At 29.7% G+C, this 12,503-nt stretch overlaps 1 protein-coding gene across 2 annotated transcripts; it reads left to right on the top strand.

The window, feature by feature from the left end:
* Positions 1–3,455: 3,455 nt before the first annotated feature.
* On the top strand, positions 3,456–8,325 carry LOC137808691 (auxin-responsive protein IAA8-like). Of its 2 annotated transcripts, none has more exons than XM_068609941.1 (7): positions 3,456–3,644; positions 5,219–5,642; positions 5,731–5,903; positions 6,028–6,254; positions 6,402–6,543; positions 7,445–7,506; positions 7,971–8,325. In XM_068609941.1, exons 2-7 carry the CDS (start codon positions 5,238–5,240, stop codon positions 8,006–8,008), a joined length of 1,047 nt encoding a protein of 348 aa, XP_068466042.1. In that variant the 5' UTR covers positions 3,456–3,644; positions 5,219–5,237; the 3' UTR covers positions 8,009–8,325. The 2 variants fall into 2 exon arrangements, with proteins under 2 accessions (XP_068466042.1, XP_068466043.1); XM_068609942.1 differs by lacking the exon at positions 3,456–3,644 and adding an exon at positions 4,906–5,022.
* The last annotated feature ends 4,178 nt before the right edge of the window (positions 8,326–12,503 follow it).

Raw genomic sequence — 12,503 nt, 5'->3', positions numbered from 1 at the left:
ATAAACTCTGCACATACTTGTCTGGTCTTTTGCAAACACAAGATGGAGAAAATCAAACATGAAATATATTATATTTAATTTTAGCACTTTATTATATTAACACATATTTTAAATTACATTATCAGTATTATTAAAAAAATATTCTAACATCAATTTTAGAAGCTTTCTGCTCCAGGTAACCAATATCTCATCTTTAGTCAATTTATTTGATACATGCATGTTAACTAAAATAATAAAAAAATATTATATTTTGAAAAAGTGAAACAATATTATGAAAGTGAAAAAAGAAAAAAAAAAGTAATGATGGAAAAAGAATATATTAAGGAGGAAGGAGGAGGGTGGGGTCAGGAACCGGCAAAACCAGTTATATTCTTACTTTGTTGTCCCCCAACAAACACCCACTTCACTCTTTTCTCTTTCTTTTTCTCTCCTTTCACTCAACCTTTTTATAATCTTTTCCCTCATTTAATAATCTTTGACCATCTTATTCACATTCTCACTGCAATTCTACACAAACCTCTCACCTTTCTACTCATCTTTTCACATTCTCACTTCATTTTATAATACGTAAATAACTAAAAATCTTAAATAATTTTATAAAAGTAAAGTAAATTTAAATATATTCGATAATATATTTCATACAGACACTAATACGAAACGGAGACACTAATACGAAACGGAGAGAAAATCGGAAATACATATATTTGTTGGAGAATTAGAGGAGTGAGGGTAGGTACGATTTGTTGGTAAGCAGAGGCAGTGGTGAGTGATTAGTGGGGTTTTGGTCGTGTGTTTGTTGGTTGTTTGAGGTGAATGAAGAATCCTTTGGAAATATTTGTTGTCTGATATTTGTGAAGTGTTTGGGTTAGTGAGTTGAGTGTTACTGAATTCAATTATACACTTTTTCAGTGCCCAATCTGTTGAAGGTTATGTTATGGGCGAAGATTGTGGTTTGCTTCCTCCATAGAGTGCAGTAATGATTTCATGTCAGTAAATCACTCTCTCATGTCTTCTCCTGCTTCTTTTCTTTTCTGCATGCTTCATCCTTCAAATATCTACACAGTCTTAATCATCATCATTCATCATGCTTCACTACTCAAATTCATTTCACTCTACAAATATTTACTCAAATTCATTTCACTATAACAATATTTTATAATATAAGATTAAGTTAGATTCAAATCTTATTTTAATAATTTTAACAATTTTTTTCTATTTTTTTCTCATAAAATAACACGACATAAATAAACATTAATTAATGAGTAGTTAATTAAAGAAAATAGAAGTGAGGGTGTGATTATTAGCTTCTGGAAAAAGCGACAAGGTATTAATTTATTCCTGTTTCTCTTGTCTCGGTCCAAAGTTCTACACTCAATGCTTTTCATTTCTCCCTCTTAATCAATCATAACCATAGTCCTACGTGTTTCCTCTTCTTAAATATACTTTTTTACTTCTTTTATGTTTCACAATTTATTTTATTTAGTCTCTTATTTTATAAAAAAAACAATTTTACTATTTATATTTTTAAAGTGATTCACAATGACTTTTTATTGTTTAAAATTAATATGATGTAAGAAAAAAAAGAAATACATTTGAAGAAAAAAGAGAGGAAGTAGTTAATGAATTTAATTTTAAATGCTGTGGAAATTAAAACATATTTTAAACTTCTTTAAAAATGTGAAAGATTAAATTAAAATTTTTTAACAGATAAGGACCGAATTGATTAAAATTTTTAAAATAAAAGATCATTTGTATGGTTTATTCTTTTTAATATTTAATTCATGTTGATTTTGATTTAAAATTTTCCTAATTTATTTTCTGTTTATTAAATTTCAAAACTAATATTGTTTGCCTTTGTTTTTTTTTAAATCCTCTAATTTTAGTTCTTATATAACCTAACCCTTTTTTCTTCCACAAGTAAGGATTAATGATATATTTCGTATTGAATTTTTAAAGAAGTGAACAAAATAAATGACAGAAATGAGTAAAAATTAAAAAGTGGTATATGATTTTTTTAAAATTTGTTAAGAAATTTAAAGGTAGAAAACATGCATACAACAACTTTTCTATATTTTTCAGGAAATATAAATCAAAACTAATTTTTTAAAAGTTAGAATTTAAACTAAAATTTATATTTTTATGAACGATAAATATATTTAACGGTTCAATATTTAATTTTATCTTTTTTTTATATTGAACTTTAAACCATTTTTAAAATATTCTTTTGTAGATAAATTAATTTGAAAAAGTTTTAAAAACTATTTTACAATTATAGTTTTTGTGAAAAATAAATTATGCTTAAGAAAAAAATTAAAAATTGAAACCAAAGAATGATTGAACTCTTTCTTGGTAGGTTGATTTGTTTTTCTCTCCTTTCTCTCGAATTCGGATGATATCGATAAAAGATACTCTGATGTTTAAGTAAAACTTCAGCACTCGACACTCAATGTATTTAATACTAGATGATGTCGTATATAATTCTTATGATTTGTGTTTATTTATATAATTTATTTTAAATCTTTATTATTGGACCTGATTAAAAATTTAATTTATAATTAAAAATATATTACTTAATATTTAATATTTAATTAATCTTGTTAATTTTATGCTTGAGTGTAATAGTTTTTATCCATTTTAATATGTTCCGAGAGTCAAAACAGTCGTACCCGACCGAAAACACTAAATTAAATTGCACACAAAATAACTTTTTCATCATGGGTGAATATGCATATAATATTAAATTAAATAAGGAAATAAGATAACAAACTAACACAATTGAAAAGCATTACAATAATGACATGTTCTGAATCATTTTTATTATTCTTATTTTCGATTGTGGTCCTGCAATTTTAAAAATACTCGAGTTTTGTCTCTGTAATACTTGATTTAGAATAAATGATGATGTTTCGGGTAGAATGTCATGTCATTGACTTATGAAAATTGTCACCTCTTAAGTTTAGGGATTCTATCTAAAATGTAATTAATGAACTATGAAAGTAAAAAAAATGTTATATTTATGAAACAAAAATAAAACAATTTCTTGGTAAGGTTTATGTGGAGAGAGGTTAAAGTCAAAAGCTTTAAGGTTTTTGTTCCCACGAAAGGGTCAAACTTCTAATTTAGGAGTAACCAAATGTAGGACATAGGATAAATGTTTGATTCAGATACAGCTACGCGAATGCGATGTATTAATGATGGTGAAACCTAAAAACTGAAAAAGCGTTATTAAAAAGTAACTTTATTTTCTGAAAAATAAAATTATCAATAAATTTTTTAAATATTTGATGGTAATATTAGAGTGAGGCTAAAAAGAAAATTTCCATTAAGTTAATTAATTAATTAAATAATGGGTTAGCGACAGGAGGTGTTTGGCTTTATCGGCGCTGTCTACTTTATTTATTTATTTAGTTTTGAATTAATTAATTAATTAATGGTAAAAGAAGGGTTCATTTAATTTGTGTGTGATGTGTGCAGAATGCACACTCCAAAGCTTTTGTTGGTTTGTGGTTAATGGAAGGGCCTTGAGCTTTTCTTTCTCTGTCTCTCTTTTCTTTAGGTTTCACTCTCAACACACTCTTTCTCTTTCTCTTCCTCTCTGCAACAACAATCTCTCTTCTTCATTCTCCCAATCTCCATTTCCACAGGTGCGTGCGCCCCTGCTTCACTTTTCTATTCCATTTGTCTTTTCTCTCTCTCTTTTTATTTTTATTTTTTTCATTTTCGCTCCATTTTTAATTTCTTTCTTTCCTGTTTCGGATAGAATGCGTGTCTTTTCTCTCTTTTTTTTCTTTTCTTTATATCTATATTTTTATTTATTTATTTTCAATTTCTCAAATGTTCGTTCACAGCACTCCGTAGCTGCCTCTGCCTGTGATTACCTTTTTTTTTTGTTGGAAAAATGGAATTGTTTTGGAAGGTTTCGTGAAAAATGGATCTGATTTAACCAATACACTTTTTTTTTCTTTATATATATTTTTTCAATTTCTCAGGTATTCATTTTCCTCGCTTTTTTTGTTTTTATCTTTGATAAAAGTTTGAGCTCTGCAGCATATATGTATAAAAGTTTCAGCAAAAATAAAATAAAAAGGAGGAAAATGAAAGGTTGACTACGGTCTTAGTCTACAATTTTTCAGTTTTTTAGTTTTCATTTATTGAATAGCTTGTTTCTACTAAATGCTACTCAGATGATCCATATGCTTTGTTGGGTTTTTTGTGAAAGAAAATATACAAATTTTCTTGGCGTTTTCTATTTCGCTTGTGATGTAGCTTCTGTAATGGATGGGTTATGGTGGAGTGAGAGGTTAGGTTTTCATTTTCGGAGTGAGAAGGGGGTCAAGATATTTCTTTAGTTGACTATTGTAGCAATTTAGCATTGTTTTCGTTTGGTTACTGAAATAAGTTTTTGGTCTTTGTTTTATTTTCTAAATGATCAGTGGTGGCCATAGAAAACTCATTCAAGGTTTTTTTGGTTGCATTGTTCAGATTTTTTTTTTTTTTTTTATTAAAAGGATGCTTTCAATAACTTTGTTTTATTCGAAGTAATTTTTTGATAATGTTTGATTTAAAGTTCTCATTAATTAGATCGAGTCCACAAAATTATATAAATTAAAAATTTAATGGATACTTAATCATTTCACTTTGTTTTATTGTGTAATACGCTATTTATGATATATGCGAAATAGTAACTTTTTTATTATGCATCTGCAAATGTCTTATTCATATAAAGTTTTATGCTCACAATAATGTCCATGGTTTAATGGTGGAATTGATAAAATTTATTAGAGGTAAAAGTTACTAGAAGTGGCATTTTACTAAGTTTAACACCTGGTGTAATTCTATATTCGGTGTGCGTAATAAACACACACATACATTAATATAAGGACACTTTCAATAACATTTTTTGTGAAATTTATTTCATTTATTAACTTGCGTCCATTGGAGTTTCATAAACTTTACTTTAACAGATAGGGTGTGGTATGCCTTCTTCAATCGAAGTAAATGTTTACATAATTGAATGTTTGGGTATGTAAGATTTGGTATGCATGAGCATTTGGATTATGTATCATTTGATTAAAACATTTAGAGTTGTAAAATCTACATGCTATAAAATCATACTTAGTGGACAGAATATCCTAAAGTTATTCATGATTTTGTGTAGCTTATCTTTCTGGCAATCTGTCAAGTGAATTGTGGTTTCTAATGGTTTTGTTCGATACAGTTCGTAAATTTGGAGTCTGATGTCTCCGCCTCTGTTGGTTACTGAAGATGAAGGGCAGAGCAATGCCTCGATGGTAGCGTCTGCATCTTCACCATCCATGGAATGTTTCTCCCCACATGAGGCTAGATTCAAAGAACGCAATTACCTGGGATTCTCAGATTGCTCTTCGGTGGAAAGTTCTACTGTCCCGAGCTTGTCTAATGAGAAAAAGAACCTGAATTTGAAGGCTACTGAGTTGAGGCTGGGCCTTCCTGGATCCCAGTCACCTGAAAGGAATCCGGATCTTTTCCCATTGACCTCATCAAAACTTGACGAGAAACCACTGTTCCCCTTGCTTCCTACAAAGGATGGAATCTTCGCATTGTCCCAGAAAACTGTGGTCTCGGGCAATAAAAGGGGTTTTGCTGACACAATGGACACTGAGGTGAAATTTTTTCCTTTTAACAAAGTTAAATAAATGTTTCGTACTACTTCTGATTCTGATTCTTCACAATCTATGTTGTTTGGGGAAGTTTCCTGGAAATGCAGGGATAAACATGATGCTATCACCTAAACCTTCTGGGATTCAGCCAACCACAGTGAAAGAACTACCAAGCAAGGTGTTACAGGAACGTCCTTGTGCAGCAAATGGAACTGGCCTTAACCATACAGGAGCTTCTATCAGTGGCAGTGCACCTGCTTCTAAGTAAGTGGAACTTGCTAGATCAATGATCTATAATCTTCAGGAGAATCTTGAAGTTGGACAAAAGACCTCAAAAGTTTTATTCCATACATTTCGAATTATGCTAATTAGTTCATATCTGTGATAGGGCACAAGTTGTTGGTTGGCCTCCTATAAGATCATTTAGGAAAAACTCATTGGCCACCACTTCAAAGAACAATGATGAAGTAGATGGAAAACCAGGTCCAGCCGCTCTGTTTGTGAAGGTCAGCATGGATGGTGCTCCCTATCTGAGGAAGGTAGATCTGAGAAATTATACAACATACCAAGAACTGTCTTCTGCCCTTGAGAAGATGTTCAGCTGTTTCACTCTAGGTGATATGTTACAGACTTACAGCCTTGATTTGTTTGAGCAAATTTTTTATTGCTAATTATTCTTGACATTTTATTGGTCACTTTTCTTCCATTCTAAAATGTATCTTTTGAATGAGTTCATCATTTATGACATGTCTGTAATACCAGGTCAATGTGGTTCCCATGGAGTGCCAGGAAGAGAAATGTTGAGTGAGAGCAAGCTGAAGGACCTCCTGCATGGTTCGGAATATGTACTTACTTATGAAGATAAAGATGGTGACTGGATGCTTGTTGGAGATGTACCGTGGGAGTAAGTTTTGAACCTTTTGTGGCTCTAACAATCTTTGCATTTTGAACTTCTCGTTTTATTCTTTTGATAATTATGGGAGATGTACCCTGGGAGTTCTCGTTGCATTCTTTTAATAATTATGGGAAATGTACCCTCGGAGTAAGTTTCTGAACCTTGTCTTAGCTATAACAATCTTTGTGTTTTCAACTTCTGAAATTATTCTTTTAATGAGTTATATTTGTTTCTATATCAATCGGGCAAGGTGCTTTGACAAATTTATGAAGTGATAAATTATTCTTGAATCAGTGGTATGTTATGTTGCCACCGACTCCAATTGTTAAGGAATTATCCACCTGAAAAATTTCGTTTTCTAAATTTCTGCTTCCTAGTCATAAGGACTGTAAAACATCTCATATGTTAATTTTTTTCTCATGTTTTCCTTTAATTACAATTGTTGTCTTTCGTGGAATTTTCGTTAAACTTAATATCTAGAGTGATTTATGTAACCTCTTCCAACAGAAGTTTGACTCCATTCTAAAATGATTGTTATCTTTCTATTAACGGACTCACATTCCGTTTTGTAACGTGCCTCAATTTGAAAGAATTTTGGGGGATGGGTCATTTTATTTTTTCAGTCTGAACACATAGATTTAAAGTTTAATGTATGTTATAAGTTTGTTTCATAGTTGCACACTAAGAACCTGATCATGGTTAGGATTTTTCTTGTATTGAAACTCGGTTATGCTTCCTATTGGAATGTGCTAATATTCACATTTGTACTGGTATCAAGTCTAGCAAATTAGTTCTATTTGTACTGAGATATTGTCAAGTGGAAGAATGATGGAATAAAATCACTGAATTGTTGTTTCGCTTCAATCTAGCTTGCATCCATGGTTAAATGAAAATTTTCTTTTGTTTGCAGTATGTTCATTGACACATGCAAAAGGCTTAAAATCATGAAGGGTTCTGATGCCATTGGCTTAGGTATGTTTTCTGGGTGATAATTCGTTTTGATATTCTGTTTTAAATCTAAGGGTAGCGAGGCAGGGCTAATAGCCGGTAGTAGATTGTGATCCTGATGCATTTAAGTGAGGCTGTTGAATCTACAAGTTAATAGATTATGATCATGGAAACGTGCTTGATTTTCTTCAGATTTATCATGAAATGGATGCAGCTATAGATAATGATAATAATACTGGATTTGTTATTTTCAGACAGTGCCAATTCAGATATTTTTTCACTAAATGAAAAGGGGTTTAATTCAAGGATTAGCTGGATTGAGTTTGCATGAAACATGTGTAACACAAGGAACCTTGTTTGGAAGTATCATTAGTTTATATACGCAATTGTCGACTATGGTTGCCTACAGTTTGTTTCCTTGTAAATTGTAACTCATGATAAAACAAGTTTCCGTGTTCAAGCTTAAGTAGTTTTTCTTTTCTTTGCAGCTCCAAGGGCCATGGAAAAATCCAGGAGCAGGAGCTAGTCGGTGTTGGAAGTGTTGACTGTGTTTTGTCTACTATACTGAAGTTGCTGGATATGAGAAAGGTGTGGAAAGAAAACTATGGTATAAACGGCCGAATGCCGGGTTTTGATGGTTAACTGCTATTAAAGATATTGTCTATGATCACAAGTCCCAGAATAGTGTCTTGGTCTTTTATTTGTGTTACATTTGTTTCACTATAATTCCTTGTGAAGCTACCTTTAATATTAGTAATTGTGGAGTCTGTAATCTTTATAGGAACCTGTTTGTTTGGATAAGCTGAATGTATGTTATAATCAATGTATTGTTGTTCTCGATGATATGCTATTCTTAGTTTCGTGCCTACCTCATTAAATCAAATGATTCATTGGGGACCCCAGTTAAAATTGAATGAATTTCATTGAGTTTTACTTATTGGTCTGAATTTTTTAATAAATTTGAGTGTTGGTTATTGTGTTAGCGCTGTGGACCCATGGATATTGAACACTTTACAGGTATACAAGAGTTGAGCCAGTCTTAGTGGGGAGCCGAATTAATATAAAATTCCTTTTTTCTCGTTTCGTTATTGCTTTAACTAACATTTGTGTTTCAAAGAAACTTTTGTTTATGTGGAAGTTTTTGGATAGAAAATTTATTAAAAGCTATGGTCAATTCTCCTTAGCTTGTTAATATGTATCGACTTGATGAATGTTCATATTTTGAAAGATTTATGAATGGTTTTTAAGCACAATCCAATTATTTTAGTATTTTTTTTGTATTCAACAACTTGCTCCATTGAGATAAAAAAGTAAGGGAGATGGTTGGATCTGTTCATTAAATATAGGTTAATCTCATATTTATCTCCCATCAAAAGGAGGATTATTGTCTTAGGATTTCAACTGTGGATTTTATTTATTTATTTATATAGACCATAAGTCTACAAATTAGGAATAACAAAGTCTCACAAGTTAGTAACTTGCTAGGTATTTATAGTTCATTGACAGTTAAAAAAATATTACTCTAATTTTTTTTTTAAATATTACTTTTTGTATTATAAAGTTATATCACTATCTATTTATTTATTTATTTTAATTGAATTATTATATTCTTAGTACAGTAGTTAAATAAATTTAACGATGGTGACAAATCGATGACTCATTATTCTGAAAATTTATCGATCACCTCCATTTGTGAGACAGACACAAAAGTATGATAAGAAATTTGGTAAAATCGAAATTGATAACCTCAATTCGGTTACTTGAAAGTCCTCGTCAGCATTTATGTACACACTATGCATCTCCTTATAACACCTAACATTGTATCTTCATGTTACCTCAACACGTAATCTATATCTACTCATTTACCAATTAACTTCTTACAAATAACATTTATTTTTATCTCCGACACATTACAAAAGTTTCAGACATTATAAATAAAAAACAAAACCGACAGACAGACAAAATCGGTGAGATTTGTTTGATTAAGTTTTTATGTTTGTTAGTAAAATGCTGACAACAACGTAATTAATTTGTACAAAAATGGTGTCAAAAAAGGATATTTAAACTTAAATCAATATATGAAATTAATAGTTAAATTATGTGGTCTACTCAATTTATTATATATTGGGTTTTTTAACACGGTCTCCAACTTATTCATAGAAGAAATGGATACAATATGGTCCCCCACTGTTAGTGGATGGACATATTAATTCTTGTTTGAATTTCATGAAATAATACAAATATTTAATGTTATTATAACAAATAATTAATAGTTATAAATTAAGCTTCAATTATCGATTATAATAAAATAATTTAAGATATAATGGGAATAATTTTTCTAATTAGAAATATTAATTAATTAGTTAAAAATGTCTTTATGATTAAGTATGTTTAATATATATATATATATATATATATAATAAAAAAATATTGGTGAAATATGTGTTTGAAATATTGCATTATGAATTGCATAATTTGAAATATTATTCTGATTCGAAACTAACACTACAATAAAATCATGAAATAGAAACTAATTTTTAGAGACCAAAATAATTAGTTGCAATAGTAATTAAATTAGAGATCATTTTAAAAACTAAAAAAAAATTGATTTCTAAATTAATTTCTATTATTGTTAAATAGTTTTTAAATTGATATTTAATTAGCAACCAAAGTTTTAGAGACCAAATTTAAAAACTAAATAATTGGTAGTTAAAACCTTGATCTCTAATTAGATACCAATTTAAAAACTATTTAACATTAATAGAAATTAATTTAGAAATCATTTTTTTTCTTCTAAAATGGTCTCTAATTTATTTATTATTGCAACTAATTATTTTATCTCTAAAAATTAGTAAGTTATGTGTTATATAATTTAAAACATGATTCTTTCACATTGAAACTTATGGATTATATAATTCTCAATCTAAAACATAAGTATTTAAGGGTATCACTGTCACCACTACGACAACAACCACCGTCACCACTATCACCTTCAATCCACACACCTTTCACTCAACAACAAATTAAAACATTGTATTTTTACTAAAGGATAATTTAGGAATTTGAAAATTTATGGGGTGACTGAAGAAGTGATAGAATCACAAGATGATGAGGGATGCAAGACATTTGAAGTTAATTTTTAATTTCATTAAAAGTAAATTAGATTTTTCACCAACAGTATAAAGGTCCAGATATAAAGTATGGAGATAGATAAGAACATCCACAAAATTGTGGCAGGATATGTTAGTTAAAGTGTCTATAATCCAATCTATCCCTATTTATTAAAATATCTGCTATCCATTCTTATTTATTTATTTAGGAATCAACTATGTGACAAAATAACTTGTATTCTCTCTTATATAAATGTCTTTAATAAATAAATATACATATATATATATATATTTATATTTATTGTTAGGGAATTAATTCTTCAACACTTAATGTGACTGCTTCTTAGTTTCATTCAACTGTTTTATTTTTTTAAACATTATTCTACCCAAACTTAGGGTTGATTTGAATACAGTTTTCTATAAGCTCATTTTGAGAGAGAAAAATAAAAAGGAAATTTGAATTAACTTTTTTTAATTAAAATTAATTTATGTGTTAGTTTGCTTAATTTTTTTAATACCATCATTTTTTATTTATTTATAGGAGTTGATGTAGGTGGATCACCTTTAGTAATATGCTTGCAAGATTTTTTTTCCAAGCTTACTCCAACACCTTAAAAGGGACTGTTTCTTCCTGCACTACCATATCTTTCTCTGCCACCTCCATACACAACATGAAAATACATTTTTATCCTTCTTATGTCATCCTATATAGTAGTTTCTGGATTATGTAATCCGAAAACTCATTTGAAAAAAGACTTCCGGATTACATAATCCAGAAGCTAAATAAGACTTTTGGATTATGTAATCCGGAAATTAATCATGCATATGAAAAAAGGCTTTCAGATTATGTAATCTGGAAGCTAATTACAAATTTAAAAATATATGGAGGTGAGAGAAGAAGGTTTGGAGGTGCAGGAAGAAACAGTCCTTAAAAGGCTTAAGGAAGAAAAAGATACTTCTTCCTCCTTCCTATGTTCAATTGGGCTGAGTAAGCACACTTTTAGATCTCTATAGTAATGACTACAAATAAACATCTTCCTCTTTAGCACCTTCATTTCTCTCCATGTTTTTACAAGTCATTCATCATCTCTCCTCCTATTGAGAACCAAATTATCCCTCTAAAAATAACATAACTAGCAAACTCAACCTAACTAATTTTACCTTCTTTGTTTTAGAATAGTTATGACAATAAAAAAAACTCCACCATTTTCTCCCTTCTAAATTTGCTCTAGGGTCATTCTATCTTGGAAAAATAAGTAATTTTTTTAATAATATGGTGAAACTGAAAGTCTTGACACATATCATGGTTGTGAGAACCTCTCATACTTGTGACACTCATCGTAACCCATTACCATTGTGGTGTGAAATTTTTAACCATTAGAAAAACCATTGTTTGAATCGTTATTCCTTAAAGTTTTTCCATCATTATTTCCAATCTTAAAATTCTTGTATTCTTATTCTAATGAGTGACTTTAATTATCATATTAAAAGAAAGATAAATAAGTAGACTAAATATAGTTTAAATACACTTTTCTTCCTCAGTCTTTCAAAACGTATTTTAAGGACAAAATCGTGATGAATCATTTTTTCTCCAAAACAGACAATATCTCATATGTGATGATTGAGCATAACAATGTTATCTCTCAGATTTAAGGTCGAATAAGAATGAAACTGAATATATTGAAAAAACTGAATATGGGGCATTTACTAGTGTTTGTTCAGGTGCTATTATGAGTATGGTCCTGGTATATATACTGAACACCTTTGAGCAACTAGTGATTTGATGCACTGCTACCTCATCATAGGATTTCATTAAGCAGATTTTGATGCATTGCATTGTATCTATTCATAATGAAGTTGAGCAAAATGTGCTACTTTAGACTTGTCATTATAAATATTGAACTTTATGGT

This window comes from Phaseolus vulgaris, chromosome 3, assembly GCF_000499845.2.
Source record: "Phaseolus vulgaris cultivar G19833 chromosome 3, P. vulgaris v2.0, whole genome shotgun sequence".
Taxonomy (NCBI): domain Eukaryota; kingdom Viridiplantae; phylum Streptophyta; class Magnoliopsida; order Fabales; family Fabaceae; genus Phaseolus; species Phaseolus vulgaris.
Note: the sequence above shows the minus strand (reverse complement) of the source record. Positions and strands in the feature narration are given on the sequence as shown.

Excerpts from the sequence above, each read along its gene's own strand:
- LOC137808691 (XM_068609941.1), top strand. The coding sequence starts at position 5,238 with ATGTCTCCGCCTCTGTTGGTTACTGAAGATGAAGGGCAGAGCAATGCC. Across the intron at positions 5,904-6,027 it reads GGCAGTGCACCTGCTTCTAA|GGCACAAGTTGTTGGTTGGC; the intron begins GTAAGTGGAACT and ends TATCTGTGATAG. Across the intron at positions 6,255-6,401 it reads GTTCAGCTGTTTCACTCTAG|GTCAATGTGGTTCCCATGGA; the intron begins GTGATATGTTAC and ends CTGTAATACCAG.